Consider the following 24666-nt stretch of genomic DNA (forward strand, 5'->3'; position numbering starts at 1 on the left):
GGAAAGAATCCACTCTTCAGTATATGGCTAGTTTCTTTAATAACTGGATTCATAAAGTAATAACTTCAATATAAACTCAAGTATAAAACAGAGGTTGGAGAGGCCTTGCAGACTTTTTGGTAACAATGCCCAGATCTCCCAGGCCCCAGGTCTCCGCCACCTACTCAGCCTCCGCCGCCTCCTCGCCCTCTCCACACTCAAACCGCACAAAGTCCACTATGGACACACCCTGTGGCTGCACATACTGTCCCAGCGTGATGGAGGGGTCCAGCAGGTAGGGCTGGGACAACATCTTGGTCTCTGCCTCTCCCCCGGGCTCGTCGTCCAGGGAGCCCACGGAGAGGGGGGCCATGCCCACCACATGCTGCCCGAGGCGGCGGCCCAGATCCTCCAGGTTGGCTGGCTGCTCGGCCGTCTCACAGATGACCAGGGCCCCGTACTTGCCCAGCACCAGGTTGTGCAGCGAGGGGCTGTGCACGGCTCCATGGACGTATGAGCCCACATAGAAGCCGGACGGCACCTTCACCCAGGCGGCACGTTTCAGGATCATGTTTTCTCCCAGTTTCCCTGGGACAAAGCAGAACAGCACCATAATCAACACACCAGCAGAACACGATGCCCTTCATGGCATCCAAACACACTCAGGACAGGCACAGGGAGGCAGCGACTCCCTCTCCCCATGCATCAGACCTGCATTCAGGGGCTGAATACCACCTTCTGTGTCCAAGAGGAAATGGGGAGGGAGACAGGGAAGGCCTCTGGGGAGGAACATGCCCTGGCAGGTTCTCTTCTAGAACATAAGCCATGGCATCACCAGCCTGAGTCTTGGGTCAGCCCCCTTGGTAAGTGGCTTAATGACATGACCCTGGCTACAAATTTACCCAGCCATAGTTTCTTCACCTGTGAAATGGGAATGCTATCACCCTCGCCTCGGGGTTATCACCAGAGACCCTAAGGTAACAGAGCCACAAGCACCTGTGACCAGATCTGCCCAGCACCGAGCACAGAAGCGCTATTCTTTTCTTTGTTGTTTTTGTTTTGTTATATGTTTAAGATTTATTTATTTATTTAACTTTATTGTAAAGGAGATGATTTACAGAGAAGGAAAGAGAGCAAGATCTTCCATCTGCTGGTTCACTCCCCAAGTGACCACAACGTCCAGAGCTGAGCTGATCTGAAGCCAACAGCCAGGAGTTTCTTCCAGGTCTTCAACGTTAGTGCAGGGTCTCAAGGCTTTGTTTTGTTATATGTTTAAGATTTAACAGAACAGGGCCATCCTCCACTGTTGAGCCACAGCGCCGGCCCTCCAGTGCCGGCTGTTCTTAAGGTCGCACCTTCAAGGAGCCTACCCAGTAATACATGGCAGAATGAGAACTAAACCTCAATGCTGACTCGCAAGCCTTCTAGTGCTTTTTCCCACCAAATCACTACCCTCCCAAGGTCACCATAACTGACACAGACAATTCTTTGCTTATCCATTATTTCAGGGAAAAGCCTGAAACAACTAAAAGCCCCCGAAAATCCAGAACCTATGTCAGCGGACAGCTTCAGCTTCCTCTCATCAGAACATCAGAAGCAAAAAGATAACACTCCAAAGTGGCTGATGCCAAACACACGCAGATGCCAGAGGCCCAAAGACACTGGAAGGACACCAGGGTCCAGGATGGCTGTGGGACACACAGCATCATGAACAGGCTGTGGCAAATTCCCAGAAGCTGACAAGGCTAAAATTCCTTCCAGAATTTCTTAATAAGCCCCAAGCATAGCTGACTGTCTGGCTTGTCACATGTGACTCACCAAAGCAGCAGATACTGCAAGATGAGCTGGCAAAAACAGAACTGGGGCCTTGACCTCAAACTGTGAGGAACAGCCGATTCCAGCCAGGTCGGCCCAGCCTGCCCCCTCAGCCTAGCAGCAGCATCCCTACCGCCCACCGCCACACCCCAACGTGGCTCCTGCAGCCAGCGGGCCCTCAGAGGATGTCCCTTCATAAACTCGGGACCAGAAGTTCTGGAAACAAAGACTGAACTCCTAGCAGACAGAAAAACCACTTTAACTGGTTGCCAAAAGAGCTGAAAGCTACAAGCTCAGTCTAACTTCTCTGAAGAAACTCAGCAGGCCCAGTACAATAGCTCAACTTGCTCATGTTCCAACTTCATGTGCCCAGAATCCCATATTGGCACCAGATCGTGTCCCAGCTGCTCTACTTCCCATCCAGGTCCTGCCTATGGCCTGGAAAACCAGTAGAGGATGGCCCAGAGCCTTGGGACCCTGCACCCATGTGGGAGACCCAGAAGCAGCTCCTGGATTCGAATCAGCTCAGCTCCAGCTGTTGCAGCCACTTGGGGAATGAACCAGTGGATGAAAGATCTTTCTCTCTGTCTCTTCTTATCTCTGTAAATCTGACATTCCAATAAAAATAAAATTTTTAAAAAAAGGAACTCAGCATCTAATATTGCGGGACGCTGTTTCCTCCATGTCACCACAGGCTAAAATCTCCTAAGAGTTCCCCCAGGTGCCTCCGCTCCCTACTAGGGAACCCACAGCCCACTCCTCCCATCCAAACCTCCTGACGCTTACGCACAACAACTGGGAATTCAAGATCCAAAGGGACAAGGAAGACGTGGGATGGTGCAGTCCGGAGCTCCTAGGATTCCTAGACACTCACCAATGGCTAAGGCCAGCTGATCCTTCAGGAAGCCTTCCCGGTCAGGCCCTGTGGGCAGGCCCGAGAGCGCCTTGGAATCCAGGAAGCCCTGGGGGCACAAGCACAGGTCAGACACTCTGCAGAGTTGCACTTTTAATAAATATTTTATTCTATCACCACACTCTGCCCCAAAGCTCCACAACATTCCCATCTTCTCACCTAACTTCTAGAACATGCTTTCTTCCCAAGAACAGCACCTTCACACAAGCATGAAATGAGAAAGGTGGGACACTTGCATTTGTGGCTTGCTGTGCAAAAAAACGGGGCACACCCCGTGGAAGGAACTGGAGAGTGTATGGCAGAACCATAGACGCCTCTGTCCTCTGACTCTCACCGCGCTAGCCTTGACAGTGGCGATATACTTGCAACAATACTAAAGTGTATACGCGGAAGATTCTTCACAAGATTTGGGAAACGGGGCCTGGCAGCGTGGCCTAGCAGCTCAAGTCCTAGCCCTGAATGTGCCAGGATCCCATATGGGTGCCACTTCTAATCCCGGCAGCTACACTTCCCATCCAGCTCCCTGCTTGTGGCCTGGGAAGGCAGTCGAGGACAGCCCAAAGCCTTGGGACCTGCACCCATGTGGGAGACCTGAAAGAAGTTCCTGGCTCCTGGCTTCGGATCGGCATAGCATTAGCCATTGGGCTCACTTGGGAAGTGAATCATCAGACAGAAAATCTTCCTCTCTGTATATCTGACTTTGCAATAAAAATAAATAAATCTTGGGCCCGGCGCGGTGGCGCAAGCGGTTAAGGTCCTCGCCTTGCACGCCCGGGATCCCATATGGGCGCCGGTTCTAATCCCGGCAGCCCTGCTTCCCTTCCAGCTCCCTGCCTGTGGCCCGGGAAGGCAGTCGAGGACGGCCCAAAGCTTTGGGAACCTGCACCCGTGTGGGAGACCCAGAAGAGGCTCCTGGCTTCGGATCGGCATAGCATCGACCGTTGCGCTCACTTGGGGAGTGAATCATCGGACGGAAGATCTTCCTCTCTGTCTCTCCTCTCTGTATATCCGCCTTTCCAATGAAAAAATAATAAAAATAAATCTTTAAAAAAAAAAAATAACAAAAAAAGAAATAAAAAAAAAAAAAAAATAAATAAATAAATCTTTAAAAAAAAAAAAGAAGATTTGGGAAATGGCTTAAATGGCCGAAGGCAGGAAGCTGGCTGACTCAATCCCCACACATTAACACAGCAGAACATGAAGCAGCCCTGAAAAAGAAAAGGATGTGCTGGAGGCGCCAGGACACATAATGCAGAGACAGAACCAGATGTTATACCACCATTTGCCTAAAAAGTACTTCTATAAAGAAGCTTGTTTTTGCAAAAAGAAACATTTCAAGTACAACAGGACTCCAGACTTCCTGCGCTTCTCTGGTTTAACAGTTCTTAGGTTCCTAATTGTGCTAATGTGTTACATGTTCAAAACTAGCATCAAATCAAAAAAGGTGAGGGGTAAAAACAAACATTGACTAGACAGGGTAAGACTCTAATTGTATTTCAAATGAATAACATAACCACCAAAAAAAAAAACAGGCTAGGCTGGCTTTGTGGCACAGTGAGCTAAACTTCAGTCCACAACGTAAGCTGGCAACTCTTATGGGCACCAGTTCAAGCCCTGGCGGCTGCTCAGCTTCCAATCCAGTTCCCTGCAAATGTGTCTGGGAAAGCACTGGAAAACTGCCCAAGTCAGGCCCTGTTACCCATTTGGGGGACCTGGATGGAACTCCAAAATCCTAGCTTCAACCTGGGCCCATCCCAGCCATTACAGCGTATGGGGAGTGAATCAGCAGCTGGAAGACACGCCTTTTCTTTCTCTCTCATCTCCCTTTCAAACAAATAAAGAAATACTTAAGACCCAGAAACAGGGCCTAGCATGATGGCTCAGTAGCTAAATCCTTGCCTTGCACATGCCAGGATCCTATATGGGAGCCAGTTCATGTATGAGTCTGTTTTCCCTGACTGTGGTCTGAGAAAGCAGTCGAGAACAGCCCAAAGCCTTGGGACCCTGCACCCGCATGGGAGACCCAAAAGAAGTTCCTGGCTCCTGGCTTCAGACAGGCTCAGCTCCAACCATTTCAGCTATCTGGAGAGCGAACCAGTGGATGGAAGATTTTTCTTCCTATCTCTTCTTCTCTCTGTATATCTGCCTTTCCAATAAAAATAAAATAATCTTAAAAAAAAAAAAAGACCCAGAAATAGTTCCTGGCTTCAGACCCATCCAGCTCTAACCACTGCAGCCTTTTGAGAGTGAATCAGCAGATAGAAGATCTCTGTCTCCTTTTTTCTGTAACTGCCTTTTAAATAAATTTTTTAAAAAATAGTATATGTTGGGGCCTCGTGCAGTAGCCTACTGGCTAAAGGCCTCACCTTCTATGCACCAGGATCCCATATGGACACCAGTTTGTATCCCAAACTGCTCCACTTCCTTTCCAGCTCCCTGCTTGTGGCCTGGGAAGGCAGGAGAGGATGGCCCAAAGCGTTGGGGCCTGCACCCACGTGGGAGACCCAGAAGAAGCACCTGGCTCCTGGATTCAGATCAGCTCAGCTCCAGCTACTGTGGCTACTTGGGGGGCAAACCAATGGATAGAGGATCTTTCTGCCTCTCTGTGAATCTGACCTCGGAGTACATGTATGGTGACGGGGCCTCCTCAGCTGTTGATGCCTGTGTGATAGACAGCATGTCCAGAGGCACATGGGGGACACGGCAGCCAACCCATGTAGGCCAGCAGGGGACATCAACTGCCTCATCAGAGGATGGAAAGCAGAACAAGTCAGAGAATTCTAATTCTCATGGTCAAAGTTTGCAGCATGTTCCTGGGTCTGTGGGTTGCACTAAGGTGGACTTTGTCAACCAACAGATCTTGGAAAGATCTTCTCCATCCTGGAGCAATAAAACCCATAAGGTCTCAGGGCTATCAAAACCACTCAAGTCACACTCCCAGAACACTCTGCCTCAAGTCGGAGTCTCTAAGGTGTCATCAGAGGACTGTCCCCCTTCCCTGGGTGCTGAGACAGTTTCACAGCAAGGAGTGGCTTCCTCCCCTTCCCGCACTGCAGACCCAGACAGGAAAAAAGACTGAAACATGTGTCCCACCAGCTCCCCACCCTAATCAGAGGCCCACAGGGGCATGCATCCCTCTCAACTATGTAACAATACTTAAAAAGTAAAAAACCTGGCCTCAGAGGGTGTGTAACTTGGTGGTTAGGATGCCCCTCTGCCCACACCCACCAGTAAGATCCAGTCCTAGCTACTCCCCACTGCACACGCAGGAGGCAGCAATGATGGCACAAGTGATCAGGGTCCAACCACCCACGGGGCAGGGCTGAGTGGCATGCCAGGCACCACCCCGCCACTCGCAGGCGTGCGAGGCAACCAGCAAGTCAGGACTCTGTTACCGCCCGCCTCTCAAATAAATAACAATTTTAAAAATGTTTGAAATGATAAAGCAAATGCAGTGAAATGCCAACACATAGTGACTCTGGACAAACAGTTCACTGAGATGTCTGAAAGAATACTAGCAAACTTTAATTTCAAGAAAATTAAAGAAGTATGTTTATCTTCTTAGAATTGTACCTATGAAATACATAACATCATTTCTCTTTAATTTTTTTTTAACTAAAAGCCAAAAGGAAAAATAAAGAGACAACCAAAGCTAAAAGGGCCAAAAGTCCCTCACCACGGTAGAAAAAACAGGCGCAGGAAAGTCAGTGAATGGTCGGGAGGCAAATCCTCGGGGGTAAGTGAGGAGAATCTGTCATCCCTCGAGTGAAGCACCCAGTCACCACGCACACAAGTCTGTGGCCGTGCTCACACAGCACACGAGGCCTCCTCAGGAAGAATAAAAGGTGATGATAAGCACACCAAGAAATCACTGTGGCTGGGTGGTTTGTTTTCACCCTGGCAAGAAAGCTGAACCAAAAGCAGTTTGATCCAATTCCTTCCCTTATCCTTTTATGAACAAGAATTTCTGTTTTGGTCTCGCACAAGGGTGGCAAGAGCCCAAGTACCCGGACCACTTCCACTGCTCTCGCAGGTAGGTCAGCTGCGATCCAGATCAGAAGCTGAGCAGCTGGCCTGGAAGCAACACTCTGATATGGAATGCCAGTACTGCAGGCAGCAGTTCAACCCACAACATCACAACCCTGTTCCCATAAGTTGTGTCTTCTCCTAGCTCTTTGGAAATCCTTTTCTTCAATCATTCCAGACTTATGACTGGGAAGTCTCAGATGGTTTCACTTGATTTGGCTGATTCTGCCAATTTGATGAGCTCCAGCTGAGTGCTGGGCCGACAGCCAACATTGCTAAGGCCATGCGCAAATAAAGTGTGACATGAAAGCACTACAATAACAAACTTAAAATGAAGAATAGGGTTAGAGTAACACAAGGAAGGGTGTGTGCCTAGCACGAGAACTTTTGAGCAGAGGTGTCAAATCAGGAGACGAGACAGAACAACTGAGGAAAACTAGGAGCAGCTGGGACTCAAAGAGAGCTGCGGGGTCAGCAAGCTGCAGGGTCAGTGAGCTGCGGGGCCTAGACTCACCTTGCTGTATGTGGAGAGCTCATCCTGCAGGCTCTGACAGTGCAACATGGTGCCCAGGGCCACCTGCTGCACCAACTGCTGAAATTTTACATTTCTGGAAACAAAATCCGTCTCACAGTTCACCTGCAGGAACAAACGTCTGTGGCTGCAGAGCTGCTCAGGGACAGCCTCCCACCGCCCCCTGAGGGCCATCCAGGCTGCCCACAAGCCTGGGAGTCGTCAGAACAAGGTGCACATGCGACACAGATCACCTGCAGGCCCTCGCCCAATCCCTGCCACTGCTGAGCGCAGAGTCCACAGCCCAGGTGTTCCACCAGGACTCAGCCCAAATTCCCACCTGCTGGGGACTGCCCACCTCCAGTTCCAGATCAACTTCGCTACCATTCTGTTACCTCCTTCCTTGCACTCAAAAATAATTCACCCCTGGGTCTCACCAAGGAAGGCTTCCCAAGCCTCCTCTGAAACAGCTGGCCCGACTCATCCCCAATTCACACACCTGTTATCTTTAATATCCATCTGTTCCAGGAAGCAGTCAGTGAGGGGGCATGAGGCCACATAGCACTCACACATAGAAGTGATGGTCTAGACAGCAGGACCGCTCCCCAGCTACACACCTGCTCATTTCCAAACCTAAATGGACCCACAGGACATCACTGAGGCCCCGCAAGCTTAACTCCCACTGTCCCCCATGGCTCACTAACAGATCCTTTCCGAAAGGGCAGAGGGCCCTGGCACGAGCCCAACACCCACGGGTGCTCCCTGGGCCTCACCTCGACCAGCACGGTGGCATTTCCTTCCTGCAGCAGACCGATTAAGCCCTCCCTGGTCTTCCTCCCATGCAGCTTGGCAGCTTTGCTCCAGCCCTCCTTCTGGGCCTGCTGCTGGAGCCATGTCTCTGCCTACACAGACAAAGGGAAAGGAGACGCAAAGGCTGTGTTCAGGGTTTCTTCTGCTCCCACTAAATTCTCAACAAACCAAAGTGCCCCAGCACTCATTCGTTGAGTTGACCACTAAATGCTAAATGCCAGACACTATAACTGGAGCTTCACAACCTCCTGAGAAGGCAGGTGACAGTACGGACAAACAAGAACGCCACAGCTCTGAAAGGCGAACGGAGGGGCCAACACCATGGCACAGCAAGTTTAGCCTCCGTGCAGAGCCAGTATTCCATATGGATGCTGGTTCTAGTCCCAGCTGCTGCACTTCCAATCCAGCTCCTTGTTGGTAGCCACAGAAAGCAGTGGTTCATGTCCTTGGGATCCTGCACCCATGGGGGAGACCTGGAAGAAGCACCTCGCTTTGGACTTGCCTAGCTCAGGCACTGCACCCATTTGGGGAGTGAGCCAACAAATGGAAGCTCTTTCTTTCAAACTTTATTTTCCAAATAAAAAAATACCTCTTAGGTGAGGGGTAAGGCGATTGCCTTGTCCAAGGTCACGGGACTATGAAGGAAGCAGGATTTGAGTCTATGAAGGTTTCCCTCCAGAGTTCTCCCAAACCCTTCCAGCTCCAAGAGGCAGGAACCGCCACTGCACGGCGGCCTGGGCTAGGATTTGCTAACCCCAGGATCCAGAGCCAAATGCTTCCCACGGGGCAGGGAAGCCGGAACCCCGACGCAGGGCCCTGCCCGTGTGGGTCACTGGGCGGCAGGTGTGACTTCTAAGCTCCCCGGGGTGAGCCAGCAGGCTGGGTCCCGGCGCCCGGTTACCACCCTCTCCCCACCTGCTTCAAATCCCCGCCGCAAGTCTCCAGGGCTTTCTTGCAGTTGACAAAAGAGTAGCCCGTTTTCCGGCGCAGTTTCATGAGCAGCTCCTTGCTGGAAGCCGAGGAAGAAAGCAGGGGGCCGGTGTGGAACGTGGGCCGTGGCTGGGGCGCAGGAAGCACCGAGCACCCCGCCTACAGGGGTCAGAAAACAGGGGTGAGAAGTTGGAAGCCACGAGAAGCTAGGGCGATGGGCAGGAGGGAGCAAGGCGGACGAGGACGGGGAGGCGAGCTCGGGACTCCAGAGGTGCGGCCAGCGCAGAGCTCTGGGCCTGGACGAGGCCAGGCTGCCCGGGGACTGGGGGGCCATCGGAAATCGGGGGGTCAGGGCAGGAAAGGCGTCATCCAGGCGCCCCAGGAGAATTGCCCGGAATACAAGTCAGCGTCGGGGCCAGCATCCCTCACCGCTCGGCTCCCAGTCCGCGCGACCAAGTCCAGGCGCAGTGACCGCAGCAGCGACATCTCCGTGCAGGGCAGCGGCCACTCCCGCCGGCCGGCGCACAGGTGAGGCGACGGCACTACGGCGTGGCCGCGGGGCCAAAACACTCCACCAGATCGCGCCTATTCGGGGGCGCCACCTGCTGGCCGGAGGAGCACATGCGTCTCTCCCGAAAGGCACTAGGCTGAAATGCCCATTTCACTCAAGCAGGCAAAATAATAGACCAACAGGTGACGACGCGCAAGACAAACGAGTAACACTTTACTACTTCTTTATTGCCCGTACTACATTTTCATGTTCCTTATCCACTTGTGATTCGTGACAAGCTTGTGAGGCAGCGTAAGTCGGTGAGCTGCAGAATTTGCTCACGCTGGTCCCTGAGGTATGGGGTGGTTAAAGTATCTGTTGAGAATCTCCCCTGTGGCAGGAACCCAGCTGGCTTCGGGGCTGCGCTGTCAGCTTTTTTTATATATATTTTTTGGCAACTACAACAAAATACCTGAGATAATGTGCTGACGAAGGAAGAGGGTTTCTTGTTTAGTCTGTGGATTGGGAGATTAAAAGTTCAAATGGCATAATGCAGGCTCTGGCGATGGTCCAGTAACGGTCCGGTGAGAATGATGGCGCCCGTTACAGAGGAAGAATCACATGGTGGGGCAGGAGGCACCTTCTACTGGCACCAGTGAAGCCAGGACCTTCCCCCAGGCCCCCACCTGGAAATATCATCACTGCCTTAAGCTTAAAAGCCTGGTTGAGTTTTGCAGCAGATCCTCTTCAAATTTTAGCAGGGAGGATTAGAGATGAAGGAACCACAGGCCTGTACCTTTAAAGGTAATGAGGTAGCAAGGATCGAATATGTGCACAAGACAAGATGAGGTCCCATGAAATGAAAAGAGGAAAAGAAACAGCATCGAAACAGGAGACCTGGGAGAGGCTTGTTTTCACGAAACAGGCCAAGAGGAATGAAGGGTTCTGGCAGGCAGCAGTGGCCCAGGGAGGGTCATCCACAGGGATGGAAGGAATCAGGCGCCTGCATGGGATTCAGAGAACGGAAGGCACACCTTGTGGCGTCCCTGTGTTGGAGGGGGCCAGGGGAGGCGATGAGAGGCAGTGAGATCACAGGGGGACTGACTGGCTGCAAGGCAAGGCAGCCCATTTTTGCTTCCCAAGGCCATGGTGAGAGCTCCTCGGAGCTGACTCTGGAAGATCCTGTGCATTTGCAGGAATGGCTTGAAGCAGAGAGATAGAATGCCAGGGAGAAGCCAGTGTGCATGACCTAGGCAGAAAGCAGAGTGCCCCGGGCACGAGCAGCAGGAAGAGGAAGAGTGGGGAGGCACAGCACCCTAGGGAGGGAGGAGTGACACAGCCTGGAAACCCAGAGGAAGACCCAAGACAAGAAGAAGCCAAGGCTTGGGGCAGGTTCTTCCGGGCAGCACGATTCTCCAGCCCCGACAGATATCCCTGCTGCCCAGACCCAGTCCAGGGACAGGGTCCTACCAGATTGTGTCTCAAGAAACAAGAAATGGGTGATTTGGGCTTCTTCTCAGCTCTCTAGTAAAGGCGTGGAGAGATCCTTAATGCTCACTGATTTTTTTTCCCTTAAAAAAAATCCCATAGACTTTGCAAAAAAAAAAAAAAAAAAAGCCAGCAGACAGCAGCATCCTGTTTCCCTACTGCCCCCTCCCCCAGACACCCTAGCTCCTCTCCTCCCATCCTCTTCCTCTGAGCACAACAGCTGGGTGCCTGCCTACTGTTCTAGCACCAGGGCTGGGAGGGCTCCAGCAGGTGCTCCTGACCTCCAAAAGGTCTAGGGGAACAAAGAAAGGGGAGGGGGAAGAGAAAGGCCAGGTGAGTTCATCCTTCTTGGTCCTTGTGTGTATGGCTTTGGTGACACTCAGTTCCTTGGGAGAGGGGGAACCCGGGGTTGAGAATGCCAGAAGGGGGCGTCGTCACGCAGATTTAGGTTTCCTGTGCCTGGCCCTATAGATGTTGACGTTCACGTTCTCGTCCCGCTGGGCCAGCTCCAGGTGGAAATACTGGGGCAGGAGGTGCTGAAAGAAGCTCTGGGTCCCATGCTCCTGCCTCATCTTGGCGGCCAGGTAGATGGTGCCCTGGGGCCCACACAGGTGCTGCAGGGTCCCCAGCAGCAGTGGGAAGGTGGGCTCCAGGTACACGATATCGGCCCCCAGCACCAGGTCATAGTCTCCGGGGAAGACGTGCTGATCCACCCCCCAGGACAAGGCGCGGACCTGGGCCCGCACTCCCGGCAGCACGTTGGCCTGGACGTTACCCTGGATCTGTTCTAGGGCCAGGGGCAGGTCAGTGATGGTCACATCCCCCCCTGAGAGAGAAAGAGGAAGGGGGAGAAAGGCAAGTCAGAGGGACCAGCCCACAGACCTCAGAGCCTGGAGGACAACATTGTGACAGCCCCAAGTCCAGCCTGGGGCTCAGGTGGCCCTCCCTTCTGTCACACCTACTGCCTCGCTCCTTACTCCACATTCTACAACAGTGGCATTCTTTCAGGTTAATCTTCAACTTCTGTGCCCCCACAAACAACAAGGAGATGTCAGCAGAAGCAACCAGCGCGTCGCCTAGCTGGAGCCGGGCTGTGCATCCCCATGCCCCCGTCTCTCTCTCTCTCTCTCTCTCTCTCTCTCACACACACACACACAGCTGCCTTTGGGGGTCTGGAAAGCCTCCCAGAAGACATGACCTCAGCTGAGCTCCAAAGCACAAGAAGGGCTGGGTCAGGTGGCGCCCAGAACATCAAGGCCAAAGGCGTAGTCAAGGAAGGCTGGATTTTAGCCACAAGCAGGGGGTGGGGGGATGAGGAGGAGGGCGCAAGGTGCAGGACCTGAGGAACATGACCACGACATGCTCGGGAGGTCTGGCTGGAGCCTGAGGACCACAGGCTTGAAAGGGAGAAGCAAAGCAGGGAAGCAGAAGATCAGAGGAGCATTCCAGAAAGCTCCAGCCATGCCAGCCACGAATCTACAGAGCACCTGGAACATTCTGGAGACAGAAGTGAACAGGAGAAACCTGAGCCTTCCTTGAGGTGCGATCCTGAGGTTCTGCAAAAGTCACCATGCAGTCAAGGTCATAAGTGAGGTAGTAAGAGGCCTTCATTCTGATTTCTCTCATACACTGAGCCCCAGGTATCGAGAGCTCAGCAATGAACCAAGCAGAGAATTCTCCTCCCCAGCCTGGTGGCAAGGAAGGCACAACGTGGCAAACAAAATAAGTAAAATGAAACACGCCTTGTGTCCAACGGTCATGAGCAGCCAGCACGGAAAAAGGGACAGGAGCCCATGGGAGACAGGGCAGGGAATGCCATTTTAAATTGGGGTGGGGGCCCAGCACAGTGGCCTAGTGGCTAAAGTCCTCGTCTTGAAAGCACCAGGATCCTATATGGGCGCCAGTTCTAATCCCAGCAGCTCCTCTTCCCATCCAGCTCCCTGCTTGTGGCCTGGGAAAGCAGTCGAGGACCACCCAAAGCTTTGGGACCCTGCGCCCACGTGGGAGACCCGGAAGAGGCTCCTGGCTTCGGATCGGCATAGTATCGGCCCGTTGCGCTCACTTGGGGAGTGAATCATCGGACGGAAGATCTTCCTCTCTGTCTCTCCTCTCTGTATATCCGCCTTTCCAATAAAAAATAATAAAAATAAATCTTTAAAAAAAAAAAAGGAAAGAAATGGAGAGCTGGTGACATAGGCAGAAATCCCAAGTGCAGTGCCCCTCCACTTCCCATCCAGCTCCCTGCTTGTGGCCTGGGAGGACAGCAGAGGGTGGCCCGAAGCCTTCAGACCCTATACCCACCTGGGAGACCTGGAAGAAGCTCGTAAATCTGCCTTTCCAATAAAAAAATAATAAAAATAAATCTTTAAAAAAAAAAAGTTCTATTCTGTACATACACTTAATGTGGAATGGCCCAGAGAGAAGGAAAAAACGGATAAGGCCAGAGACATGGCGGATGGGCGGCAGGAACAGCAGGGAGGGAGATGGGGAAAGGGGTGAGGGAGGGAAGGAGATGGAGAGATGGGGAGGGGGAGGGAGATGAGGAAAGGGGTGGGAGAGGAGGAGGGGAAGGCTGGAACCTTGTGGTAAGCACAGGGTTCGTCCTAAGCTAGCATGCTGAGTGCACAGGTGGTGTGACAGGAGAGCATGGTGCACGCGGACACAGATGGCAAACTTTAATGTTTAAAAAAGATGTACTTATATACTTGAAAAGCAGAGTTACAGAGAGAAGGGTGGGGGAAATCATCTATCCTCAGGTTCCCCCTCCCACTGCAATGGCTACAATGACCCAGCCAAAGCCACGAGCCTGGACTCCCATCCAGGTCTCCCATGTGGGTTGCAGGACCACGGGTTTTGGACTATCTTCCACTTTCCCAAGCTTATTGGGAGGGAGCTGGATCGGAAACGGAATAGCCAGGACTCAAACCTATGCTTACACGGTGACAGCTTAACCTGCTCTATGAGCACGGGCCGAGGGTGCTTCCCAGGACAGGCAACAGGTGACAGCTTAACCTGCTGCACTAGAACCCCAGGCATGGTGTCAACCTGGCTGTGCGTGTATCGGGCACTCTCAAGCCAACTCGAGGGTGGGGGGCTGAGTCCTGCCTTGGAGGAGCAGTGTTTGCACTGAGCAATGGAAGGTGTACATGTGCTAATCGGGTGGTAAACAGCCTGTATGGACCCCTCATCCCAAGCACAGTACAGCAAGGGCAGTTTGAGGAGCTGGCATGGGGCAGGCAGGTGGGGAAGGCACAGAGAGGCTGGGGAGGACAGCAGGGTCTTGGAGCTCGATTGGGGATAGGTTGTGAACACATTTAGAAAAAATATTACTCTGCTGCATGGGCAGGGGTAGGGGCAGGGACAGGCAGGCGGGGGTGGGCAGGCAGGGGAGGGACGGGCAGGCAGGGGCAGGCTGGCCTCACAGCACACAGCAAGGGCCAGGGGTGCTAGGGCCTGTGGCTGAAGAAGCTTTCAGCAGACAAATCAACAGGACTTGAAAAATGTCACAACGCACACGGAGCCACATCAAAGCTGACATGTGGCTGCCCACGAGAGGTTGGGGGAACAGTAATTTGACTCACCAAGATGGGAAAGCCTGAGGAAGAAGTAGGTTTGGGGGTACAGGAAGATGGAGATATCTATATTGGACACCCCAAAAAGTCCCCATGGGTAAGCTGCAACAGGCTCTTGGGAAAATCTTAAGCAAGAGAGGACAGTGACCCCAACTGGAAATGCTGGGAGGGGGAGTACAGAACTTGGAGAGTCTACAGGGTGCCACACTTGGGGTACAAAAAAAAAAAAAGCCGGAGGGAGAGGGACAGGGAATGAGATGTCACCCAGCTCTCTGACTCAGCAGCTGAATGGGGGGCAGCCGTGGAGGACCTGCCCACCTGCCTCCATCCACCCACCGCTGGGGAGAAAGCTGGTGGCTATGGAGCTGCTCAGGCCAACCAGGGAGAGCACGGGCCGAGGGTGCTTCCCAGGACAGGCAACACCAGGGTGTGCTCCCCCACTGTCTCAGCACCTCCTGGGCAAGAAGGCGTGTGTCTGCTGCCTCTTTGCTGAGGCTCACTGCTGAGCCCCTACACCTGGCAGGATTTGCGGCACAGCGGCAAGGCGGCATAGAGCAGAGGCGGTCGGCACAGAAATGCAGATCCCTACCTCCAAGCAGACAACCCTCCTGGGATGCAGAACAGTGCGGACCTGCAGTCCCAGGGTGTGATCTTGGGAAAAAGGCAGGGCGGGCTTTCCAGACAGAGTGAGAAGTGAAGGACAGGTTTGATTATAGGGTTGGGGTCTTAATCAGACGGAAGCAAGGGTACGTTCCTTAATGCGTGCTTCCTATCTTTATCCCCGCTTCCCAGAAAACACCCTCCTAGCCCTCAGAAACACAACAGCCCCATGCTCCTAGCAAGAAGGAAGAAAGCCTAACAGAACTAAACCGCAGGACCAGCATACCACCACATCCACAGCCAAGGGTTCCTGGGCGCTCATTCTCCATGAACCCACCCCCTCCAACAAGCCCGCCTGGTTTTGAGCTCTTTTTGTCACCTCCCCCCTCAGCCACAGCCCCCTATTGCAACCCCCTAGGAGCAGACTCCCCAGCCATCTGGCACACCTACGCAGGTATCCAGTCAGGGTTGGCCCCAGGGGCTGGGCTGGGTCCGGGGCAATCCCCGCCTCCCCCACACCGGACGCCGACGTGGCAACTCTTGGGCGGCCGCGGCCCCGTCCCCCACCCCGCGGGTGGCCCACGCACCCTGTAGCGCTGCCAAGATGCCCACGAGGCCCGTCCCCGCGCCCAGCTCGATCACCTTCTTGCCTCGGAAATCAACATTTTGCTTCTCGAAATAGTTGCACAGGCTCAGAGCCTACAAGAAAAACAGAGACACCCAGGGGACAGGGCTGTCGTGGGGAGGGCGACAGCTGGGATGGCGGGGGAGGGGGATCCCCGCTGGCTCCTCACCGCGTCCCACACGCGCGCAGCCACCCCGAGGCTGGACCCGAAGTTCTGCGTGATGCTCAGCGCGTGCCCGCAGAAGCAGAAGCGGCTTCTCTCCGGGTACGAGTCGGCGAAGAGGCCGAGCTCCCGAGGGAACACCGACTCCGGCTCCGACTCGGGGTCCGGACCGGGGACGGCCATCGGGAGAGGAGCGCGAGCAGACGCCGACTCGGCGGCCCCGAGGTTCCCGGGCCCCGCCTCCGCGGGGCTGTGCCCGCCACCCCCTCCTCCGGCGGGACTTCCTAGAGGTGGGCAGGGAGCCTCGCACATCCCCGACGGGCCCCACGCGAGTCACACCCCGCCACCTGGCCCGAATGCAGGGGAGCGATGGGAGTGGAAGAAACGAAGGGTGACAAGGAGACAGGGAGGCAGACGGGACTCCTGACGCCTCTCACCTGGGCACACCTGAGCATCCCTGCAAGTAGGGATGGTAGGGCAACCAGGCCAGGGCTTAGCAAGCTACGGGAAAGGGCAAAGGGCAGGACGCCCAGCCCGGACCCCATCAGCTGAGTTAGAGGCCAAGGGTACGTTGGCACCCTCCCTCCCTAGCCCCTGAAGACCGTCCTCCCCTCCCAACACTGCGCAAGGTGCTCGTATGTCTTTAAGTGGCGGAGTCTTCTCGTAGCGTGCACGACGCGTCATCACCTTGCGCCTCGGGCCTCTGTCTCCACGTGGATTCGCTGGAGGAACCCGGGGTTGGGCGTCATGGCCGCGGCCGAGAGTGGGAAGGCGGCGGGAGCCGAGGCGTCGCAGCCCCAGAAGCGCTACTATCGGCAGCGAGCGCACTCCAACCCCATGGCGGACCACACGCTGCGCTAGTGAGCGAGCGGGAGGGGGCCGGTGGCGTCGGTCCGGGGCGGGTCCGGCGGCTTTGACAGCGGGCGGAGCCCGAGGGCCGGACGGGGCGTAGAGTCCTGGCTGGTGTGCGTGCGGCGACGCCTGGGCAAAAAACTAACTGAAACTAGAGTCCAAATTCACTTCACACCACTCTTCTGAGGGTTTTGTTTGCAGCATTGGATAACAAGTGAGACATCTGCGCCTTGCTGTCTGCACACAGCTTACTCCGTCCCTGCCCCCCTGCCCACACACAAAGGAAGACCCTCTGGTGCTGTAGGAAGTCGGCCTGTGCCCCCCAGGAAAGGGTGCTATCAGGACCACATCGCCCCGCAGAAGTGGGGTGCCTCCAGTCACGGGCTTCATGATGCGGTCCTGACTCACCCATGGGAGCTGAGGGGACTGTGCCCGGAGGCCTTGGCACCTGCTATTACAGAACATGGGAGAAGCCCTACACACACGCACACACACACACACACACACACACACACACACAGCCTTCCCACCTCCTCCTTGTGGTCCTTCCCACAGCCCCGTGAAGCCAGAGGAGATGGACTGGTCCGAGTTGTACCCGCAGTTCTTCGCCCCCCTCACTCAAAGTCAGAACCACGACGACCCCAAGGAGGAGAAGAACCAGAGACCTCAGGCCCAGGTGGAGTTTGCGGACATAGGCTGTGGCTACGGTGGCCTGTTAGGTAACGCATGCCCCGGGCCCAGCTGAGATCCAGCTTCTGCCACCTCAGCAGGTTTGGGGAAGGTGGGTGGGTGGCCTTTCCCCTTCGGACCAGACACTGGTGACATCAGCATTGGGCACCCCACCTCCCCTCCACTCTGGGCCTGTGGCCTTTGCCCTGCAGGTAGGGGTGGGGAGCTGCCTCAGATGCCTGGAAGAACTCCAGGCTGCCCTGGTGGGCTGCAGTCGCTGTGTGATGCTTTTCACGTGTCAGGTGCCGGGTCACTGAGCGGACCAACACGGCGTCAGAGATTGGCCGTGTCCAGTGATCCCGAACTGTCTTAGGGATTCCACACACAGTAGAGCTCATTCCTGCGCTGCCATGGTTGGGATCCTCTGCCATTTGTGTGGCCGTGATCCTGAACTGCCCTAGGGAATCCACATAGAGAACTCATTCCTCCACTGCTGGGTTGGGACCCTCAATGTTTGTCCACGTTGTCCCAGCATTGCGTACCAAAGCGCTCCTATATATTTATTAGCTCTTCCCATAGAAATACCAGCCCAGCAGAGAGGAAGAACATGGGGTGTGGTAGCAGAAATTTTCAAGTTCCTGCTCTACCCTTTGTCTCAGCACCATGACCTTGGGCTTTCCCGGCTCTTGGTTTTCTCATCTTCCTAATTTATCACAGAGTGTCACGAGGATTAACTGAGATGGTGTGTGAAACTGCTGAAGCAGCTGCAAACATCTTGCACACGGACCCCCAACCCTCTGATTCTAGTCTCAGTCATACCTGGCCCATCTGCCCCAGCCCATAGTGCTGTCTCAGTCCCTGCTTGCCATTGTCGGCTTCCCCAGCACACCCACCAGGGCTTCCTTCTGCAAGCTGACAAGCACGCACACACACACATACCTGCCCAGCGTGCACTTGCTGCCATGCTGAGCCCTTTGCTGTTTCCATGTGCAGTGGAACTGTCCCCGCTGTTCCCAGACACTCTGATTCTGGGTCTGGAGATCCGGGTCAAGGTCTCTGACTACGTCCAGGACCGGATCCGCGCCCTGCGTGCGGCCCCCGGAGGCGGTTTCCAGAACATCGCCTGTCTGCGCAGCAACGCCATGAAGCACCTTCCTAACTTCTTCCACAAGGGCCAGGTGTGGAGGGGTCCCTGTTGTTTGGGGGACGGTGAGGCAGGGTGTGGGCAGGCAGTGCCCGAGGCCCAGGTCTCACAGCACCATGGACGCGTGTCTCATCTCACAGCTGACCAAGATGTTCTTCCTCTTCCCTGACCCACATTTCAAACGCACCAAGCACAAGTGGCGAATCATCAGCCCCACGCTGCTGGCAGAGTATGCCTACGTGCTGAGAGTCGGGGTGCGTCTGGGGAGGCTGGGAAGTCATTGGCGGGAGGATGTGGGCAAGAGCCAGCACTGACACACACACACACACACACACACACACACACACACCCCGTCCCTGGGCTGCCTGCAGCCAGCCAGCCATCTAAGACGACTTTGGCCTTACACAGGGACTGGTATATACCATAACCGACGTGCAGGAGCTGCACCAGTGGATGTGCACCCACTTTGAAGGACACCCCTTGTTCGAGCGTGTGCCCCTGGAGGAGCTGGTAAGTTGAAGCTACGGGAGAAGGCTCTTCCTGGAGTGGTTTGGCATCCAGCTTGGACCCAGGAAGCTGAGGACGGTTCTTACTCCCTGGTCCCTTCTTTACTGCAGAGTGAAGACCCCATCGTGGGACATCTAGGCACCTCCACTGAAGAGGGCAAGAAAGTTCTACGCAATGGAGGAAAGAACTTCCCGGCCATCTTCCGGAGAGTACAGGACCCCACCCTCCTGGCTGAGGACCCCAATCCCAGCCTTGCTGGTCACTGACTGCTTATCCTGTGCTGAGTCACATCTTCCAGGCGCTGGGAGGACACTCAGGCCCCCTGGGCCTCCCCAGCGGGGCCTGCAAGAAACAGCAACCTCCCACCAAGAAGTTAGGGGCAGCCCCGGACAGAACCCTCTGTTTACAGCCACCCCAGCTCCTCTCACCTCCTAGTCTCTTCACAGCCAGCAGAAAGTGGAAGAAGCTCAACGGGAAAGTTGGAGGACCTTGGACCCAGAGGGCCCATGGGGTGGGGGTGCCTGAGGCATGGGGTCTTGCTGTCCTTTAGCACACCCTTCCCCTGTGGGATGCGTCATTCCATTTTCTAAACTGCCTGCTAGGCACAAACCACTTGCCCGCTCGTGTTTGCTTTGCAGTCCTGGGGACAACATGCGGGTGTTCACATGTCCCAGCTGCTGTCCCGCAGGAGAGATGGGAGTACACATCATGTGCCTTGCCCTGGCCCTGGCCAAGACACAGCCTGAGGGATCTGTCCCAGTGAGGGGGGCGGGGGGAGTGGGGATGGAATCCCTCCCTTTGTACTGGCCATGGATTCCACAGATTCCGAAACTTCAAAGCTGACAGACAGAGCCTCGTGGGGGGAGGGAGGATGAGGAAACAAACTGAGCTAAACTGTGGAGGCCTCCATGGCTGAGGGTGGGAAGGGACTGCTGGCCAGAATGTGTCCCCCTGGCCCATAGAGGACCTCCTCACTGAGCACTAGACCCTCACTCCACCCAGCAGCCCCAGGGAATTGTCGGACTTTTCTAACATGCAAAAACTGTGCCTTTATTTTTCCTACTCTTCAAGCCCCAAGTTCTCAGGGCTGGAAGAAGGAGCCTGTTGACCCTAGAGACACCTGCTCCCCAAGAAATAAAAACGAAGGTGTCTGTAAGCTACATTAACCTGTTAGGCCGCCTGCTGTGTCATCCATACAAGGCCCAGCGGCAGGGGGCGCCAGCGCCACTCCCATACAGAGAAGCCCAAAGACCCAAGTGGGTACAGGAACAACTGAGCCTCCTCTCTGCTTCCCTTCCCAAAGAGGCTACAGGGAGGGGCTGGGCTGCCAGTCCACATCCATACCCCCTGCCCAGGGTGAATACCACAAAGCCAGCATGTAGGGTTCAGTCACCTGCAATGCCTTTAAATAGGAAGGAGGCTTCAAGCCTGGTACTTTGGCCCCAGCCTGGCTGCTAAAGCTAAGATGGGACTCCCATCCCGTGAGGAACTAGACCCCACATGAGCCAGTCGGTCGCAGCTCCGCCTCCTGTTCCGGGGTACTGATCCCCTAGCACCAACTGCTCAGGAGAAGGGATTGGCTGAGAAGATCAGAGAGGGGGCGTCAACAGGGCCCTGCCCAGGGGTTAAATAGGGGTTCAGGCAAACAGGATGCTTCTGAGACCTGCTCTCTCCCTCTCGTGGGCTTCCTGAATCACCATGACCCGGGCCCTCAAGCTCACCTCCAGACTGCTACATGGAGTCTGCTGGGCTCCTGAGCTGGGCACCCCCCTCAACTCCCGAGGCCCAGGCTCAGCACCAAAGACCTTGACGGAGCTCCCAGGCCCCTCCATGCTCAGCTTTCTGGCCGAACTTTTCTGCAAGGGGGGGCTGTCACGGCTGCACGAGCTGCAGGTAGGTTAGGAGGGGCTGAGCACCAATGTTTGCTGATACTAGGCAGGACATGGGAAGGGAGAACAGATACATCTAGATTATGGAAAAGGCAAGCCAGGACTGGAGGCAGCACACACCTGGCTGCGCGGGGTCCGCCAAGGAAGCCAGGTGTGTCAAAAGCACCTTCTTTAGAGCACAGCTTTGGAGACCCTGTATAGGTCTTGGAGTAACAAGGGGCAGTCACCAAGCGGCGGACTTAAGGCTACACGCACTCCTTTGCAATCATTAGGGAGGCACCGCCCAGGTGGGGAGCCTTTAGGAGTCTCCCCTTCATTTGCACCCTACGGGACACAGAGAGACTTTAAATGTCTGCATTCAGTAGTTCTCAATTTGCCCATCACGCTCAAACTTCCCAGGGATAGAGAAAGAGGAGGAATTTGCAGCATCAGGGCCAACAGAACCAGCTGGGGGTCCGCAGGAAAAAGAGCTCCTCACCACCGTCCCGCCAAGGGGTCTCCAAGTGTCCATGCGCTTGTACCACTCCAGGTGCAGGGCGCCGCGCGCTTTGGGTCAATGTGGTTGGGCAGCTTCGGGACGGTGCGCACCGTGTATGTGGCCCACCCTGCGCTCGTGGAACAGCTGCTGCGGCAGGAGGGACCTCGGCCTGAGCGCTGCAGTTTCTCACCGTGGGCTGAGCACCGGCGCCTCCACCAGCGGGCTTGCGGACTGCTGACAGCGTGAGTTCCCAACACCCTGGCGTCGCGCAGCCGCCTACACCTACAACGTCCCTGCTTAGTGGTTTCTCCCACCCCTGAGGGCACTTAAGGTTCCCACCCCAGCCTGTTTTCTACCAAATCCCTCTCCCCCACCAAGTTAAGCCCGGCTCTCAGCCCGCTGTCCGATCCTTTGAGGCCGGAGTCCCGGAACGTGGGGAAAGCGCGGCGTGGGCTTGGCTGCTAGAGCTTGCACGGAAGGCTGAGATTCTAAGATTGAAGTCACCAGCGTACCCGGGCCCTTCAGAGATCGGAAACGAGTGAAGGGAGAAGGAAGACAGACACAGGCAGGGGCGGGTTTGCGTACCCGAAGGGCACAGACGGAACACTTGTGCCACCCTTGCCAAACGCGCTCCTTCTCCCCCGCCGCCTGCCCCGTCGAGCCTCGGGCACAGCTCCCGCCGTCCTGACGCGCCCTCTCTCTACACCCCCACAGAGAAGGCGAAGAGTGGCAGAGGCTCCGCAGCTTCCTGGCCCCGCTCCTCCTCCGGCCCCAGGCGGCTGCGGGCTACGCCGGGACCCTGGACAACGTTGTCCGTGACCTGGTGCGGTTACTGCGGCGCCAGCGCGGAGGCGGCACCGGACCGCCCGCCCTGGTTCGGGATGTGACGGGAGAGTTTTACAAGTTTGGGCTTGAAAGTGAGTCTGGGGTAGTTGTCCCAGGCGGCGCACAGCTGGGTCTCCTGATGCCCTAACAGCGTCCCCTTCCCCGCCAGGTATAGCTGCGGTGCTGCTGGGTTCGCGCCTGGGTTGCCTGGAGGCCCAAGTGCCGCCGGACACCGAAATCTTCATCCGTGCTGTGGGATCCGTGTTTGTGTCCACGCTACTGACCATGGCGATGCCCAAATGGCTGCACCATCTGGTGCCCGGGCCATGGGGCCGCCTCTGCAGAGACTGGGACCAGATGTTTGCCTTCGGTAAGGTCAAGAACCGAGATGGAAGTAGGGGCTGGGGGTGAAGCGTAGGGGCTGGGGGTGAAGCAGTACAGACAGTTGTCCAGCGGCAACACTGCATCAGCGCGCCTTGGCCTTCACGCAGCCCAGCAACACGTGGAGCAGCGAGAAGCTGAAGCTGCCACAGGAAACCAGGAAAAGCCTGAGGATGCGGGAACCGGGGCGCACCTGACCTACTTCTTGCTCCGGGAAAAGATGCCTGCCCAGTCCATCCTGGGGAACGTGACAGAGCTGCTTCTGGCTGGTGTGGATACGGTGAGGGCTTCCCTCCATGCCGCGAACCCCACTGCCAGAGCTTAGCCTCTGCAATGGGCGGCGGAGAGGAGGGTGCCTTTCTGCAGCAGGCGGTCCACTATGGCCACTAATGCAGCTCGGCTTAGCACCCTTGCCCCCATGCTGCCAGGTAGCCTAATCTGTATCCTCATACCTAATACCCTGGATGCCCCCACCGGTGCTCTCAGGTGTCCAACACACTCTCCTGGGCCCTGTATGAGCTCTCTCGGCACCCTGAAGTCCAGATGGCACTGCACTCTGAGATCACAGCTGCCGTGGGCCCTGGAGCCTATCCCCGCCTGCCAGCCAATGCTCTGTCTCAACTGCCCCTGCTGAAGGCTGTGGTCAAGGAAGTTCTGAGGTGAGGTGGGGGGTAGGGGGGAGAGGAAGAACTGGAGACAGTGCTGAGAAAAGAGCCAGTGGATAGATGCACAGATAGAAGGGAATAATTTATTGGTGTCGTTCTTATCACCTTCTTCTCCTCCTCCGCCTCTTTCTTTCTTCTTCTTCTTCCTCCTCCTCCTCCTCCTTCTTCTTTTCCCTCTCTTTTCCTGCCCAAAAATCGGTTTGGAGGTTGTAGCTGCTGAGAGCAAGGCAACAACTGCAGCCTCACCATTCTGTCTCCATCTTTTGCTTTGCAACTCAGACTGTACCCAGTGGTACCTGGAAATGCACGTGTTCCAGACAAAGATGTCCATGTGGGTGACTACATCATTCCCAAAAATGTGAGTGCTCCCTAGCAGCCGCTGTGACTGAGACATGCCTCATTAGCACCTGGGGCCCCTTCCCATCTTCACACCACCTTCCTCGTAAGCCCCTTCAAGCCCTCCCATTCACCCTAATGAGTCTCTCATTCCAAAAGGAGCCCCAGAAAACCTCCCCATCATATCAACAGGACCTCCCCATATGCTGTCCCCAAGATACTCTTTGCCTTGCCCTCCCCCAATCCCTGGGCCCAAACTGACAAGTCTGTGTTCCTTCCCCCACCAGACATTGGTCACTCTGTGTCACTATGCCACTTCACGGGACCCTGCCCAGTTCCCAGAGCCAAATGCTTTCCGTCCAGCTCGCTGGCTGGGGGAGGGGCCAGCCCCCCACCCATTTGCTTCTCTTCCCTTTGGCTTTGGCAAGCGCAGCTGCATGGGAAGACGCCTAGCTGAACTTCAGCTACAAATGGCTTTGGCCCAGGTGAGTGATCCAGGCCTCCTCCTTCTGGGACCTGGGGAAGCTCTAGCCGGCTAAGGCTGTAGGCTCCTGTCCCCTGATAAGCCTAGGAAAACACACAAGACCTGGTGTACGGAATTCTGGGAAACATGGTCATGCCATCAGCAGCCTGAAGTGTAAGCAACATTAGAGATGATCATTTGTTCACCAAGGAGCCCCTTCTGGCCACAGGTTCCTACCCAACAGTGGCCATTCTAAGCTTAATCCTACCCTTTTACCAACCAATCCTGCCATCACGGACCCCTGCCACAGTGACAGCTGCCTTCCTGCCTTTCCAGATCTTGACACATTTTGAGATACGGCCTGAGCCAGGAGCTGCTCCAATCAGACCCATGACCCGGACTGTGCTGGTACCTGAGAGGAGAATAAACCTACAATTTGTGGACAGATAGAGCTGTGGAAGGAAGCTGTCCTCAGCATTGGTTCTCTTCCCACCGGGGTGTGTGAGGCCCTAGACTGAGATGCACATCTGCCCCT

General features: G+C 55.3%; 4 protein-coding genes across 5 annotated transcripts; 2 read left to right on the forward strand and 2 right to left on the reverse strand.

The window, feature by feature from the left end:
- Nucleotides 1–29: 29 nt before the first annotated feature.
- Nucleotides 30–9522, reverse strand: TSFM (Ts translation elongation factor, mitochondrial). Its single transcript, XM_040982786.1, has 6 exons — nucleotides 9414–9522; nucleotides 8970–9143; nucleotides 8018–8146; nucleotides 7248–7370; nucleotides 2669–2756; nucleotides 30–567 (listed from the first exon to the last, which is right to left on the reverse strand). The coding sequence occupies exons 1-6, from the start codon at nucleotides 9468–9470 to the stop codon at nucleotides 161–163; spliced, it is 978 nt and encodes a 325-aa protein (XP_040838720.1). The 5' UTR covers nucleotides 9471–9522; the 3' UTR covers nucleotides 30–160.
- A 188-nt stretch (nucleotides 9523–9710) lies between these two features.
- Nucleotides 9711–16569, reverse strand: EEF1AKMT3 (EEF1A lysine methyltransferase 3). Of its 2 annotated transcripts, none has more exons than XM_040982817.1 (3): nucleotides 16360–16569; nucleotides 15722–15833; nucleotides 9711–11788 (listed from the first exon to the last, which is right to left on the reverse strand). In XM_040982817.1, exons 1-3 carry the CDS (start codon nucleotides 16465–16467, stop codon nucleotides 11397–11399), a joined length of 612 nt encoding a protein of 203 aa, XP_040838751.1. In that variant the 5' UTR covers nucleotides 16468–16569; the 3' UTR covers nucleotides 9711–11396. The 2 variants fall into 2 exon arrangements, with proteins under 2 accessions (XP_040838751.1, XP_040838742.1); XM_040982808.1 differs by lacking the exon at nucleotides 16360–16569 and adding an exon at nucleotides 15929–16145.
- Nucleotides 16570–16585: 16 nt separating this feature from the next.
- Nucleotides 16586–19706, forward strand: METTL1 (methyltransferase like 1). The gene is made up of 6 exons (XM_040982796.1): nucleotides 16586–16782; nucleotides 17330–17493; nucleotides 18437–18621; nucleotides 18728–18841; nucleotides 18996–19097; nucleotides 19205–19706. The coding sequence occupies exons 1-6, from the start codon at nucleotides 16670–16672 to the stop codon at nucleotides 19358–19360; spliced, it is 834 nt and encodes a 277-aa protein (XP_040838730.1). The 5' UTR covers nucleotides 16586–16669; the 3' UTR covers nucleotides 19361–19706.
- Nucleotides 19707–20792: 1086 nt separating this feature from the next.
- On the forward strand, nucleotides 20793–24608 carry LOC121162918 (25-hydroxyvitamin D-1 alpha hydroxylase, mitochondrial). Its single transcript, XM_040990143.1, has 9 exons — nucleotides 20793–20987; nucleotides 21513–21703; nucleotides 22176–22378; nucleotides 22456–22656; nucleotides 22778–22947; nucleotides 23154–23326; nucleotides 23612–23690; nucleotides 23956–24153; nucleotides 24468–24608. Exons 1-9 carry the CDS (start codon nucleotides 20793–20795, stop codon nucleotides 24579–24581), a joined length of 1524 nt encoding a protein of 507 aa, XP_040846077.1. The 3' UTR covers nucleotides 24582–24608.
- Nucleotides 24609–24666: the final 58 nt, after the last annotated feature.

The sequence above is a fragment of the Ochotona curzoniae genome, unplaced genomic scaffold, assembly GCF_017591425.1.
Source record: "Ochotona curzoniae isolate NIBS_2020 unplaced genomic scaffold, NIBS_Ocur_1.0 contig_1014, whole genome shotgun sequence".
Lineage (NCBI taxonomy): Eukaryota > Metazoa > Chordata > Mammalia > Lagomorpha > Ochotonidae > Ochotona > Ochotona curzoniae.

What these genes read in the sequence shown, in the direction of transcription:
- LOC121162918 (XM_040990143.1), top strand. Translation starts at nt 20,793, where the DNA reads ATGACCCGGGCCCTCAAGCTCACCTCCAGACTGCTACATGGAGTCTGC. An exon ending in GGACCAGATGTTTGCCTTCG is followed by an intron (nt 22,657 to 22,777) that starts GTAAGGTCAAGA and finishes GCCTTCACGCAG; the next exon opens with CCCAGCAACACGTGGAGCAG. An exon ending in GTGGTCAAGGAAGTTCTGAG is followed by an intron (nt 23,327 to 23,611) that starts GTGAGGTGGGGG and finishes TTTGCAACTCAG; the next exon opens with ACTGTACCCAGTGGTACCTG.
- EEF1AKMT3 (XM_040982808.1), bottom strand. Translation starts at nt 16,105, where the DNA reads ATGGCCGTCCCCGGTCCGGACCCCGAGTCGGAGCCGGAGTCGGTGTTC. An exon ending in CTGCGCGCGTGTGGGACGCG is followed by an intron (nt 15,834 to 15,928) that starts GTGAGGAGCCAG and finishes TTTTTCTTGTAG; the next exon opens with GCTCTGAGCCTGTGCAACTA. An exon ending in CATCTTGGCAGCGCTACAGG is followed by an intron (nt 11,789 to 15,721) that starts GTGCGTGGGCCA and finishes TTTCTCTCTCAG; the next exon opens with GGGGGGATGTGACCATCACT.
- TSFM (XM_040982786.1), bottom strand. Translation starts at nt 9,470, where the DNA reads ATGTCGCTGCTGCGGTCACTGCGCCTGGACTTGGTCGCGCGGACTGGG. An exon ending in GCGGCGGGGATTTGAAGCAG is followed by an intron (nt 8,147 to 8,969) that starts GTGGGGAGAGGG and finishes TTGTCTGTGTAG; the next exon opens with GCAGAGACATGGCTCCAGCA. An exon ending in TCAGCTGGCCTTAGCCATTG is followed by an intron (nt 568 to 2,668) that starts GTGAGTGTCTAG and finishes GCTTTGTCCCAG; the next exon opens with GGAAACTGGGAGAAAACATG.
- METTL1 (XM_040982796.1), top strand. Translation starts at nt 16,670, where the DNA reads ATGGCCGCGGCCGAGAGTGGGAAGGCGGCGGGAGCCGAGGCGTCGCAG. An exon ending in TGGCTACGGTGGCCTGTTAG is followed by an intron (nt 17,494 to 18,436) that starts GTAACGCATGCC and finishes TTCCATGTGCAG; the next exon opens with TGGAACTGTCCCCGCTGTTC. An exon ending in ACTTCTTCCACAAGGGCCAG is followed by an intron (nt 18,622 to 18,727) that starts GTGTGGAGGGGT and finishes CTCATCTCACAG; the next exon opens with CTGACCAAGATGTTCTTCCT.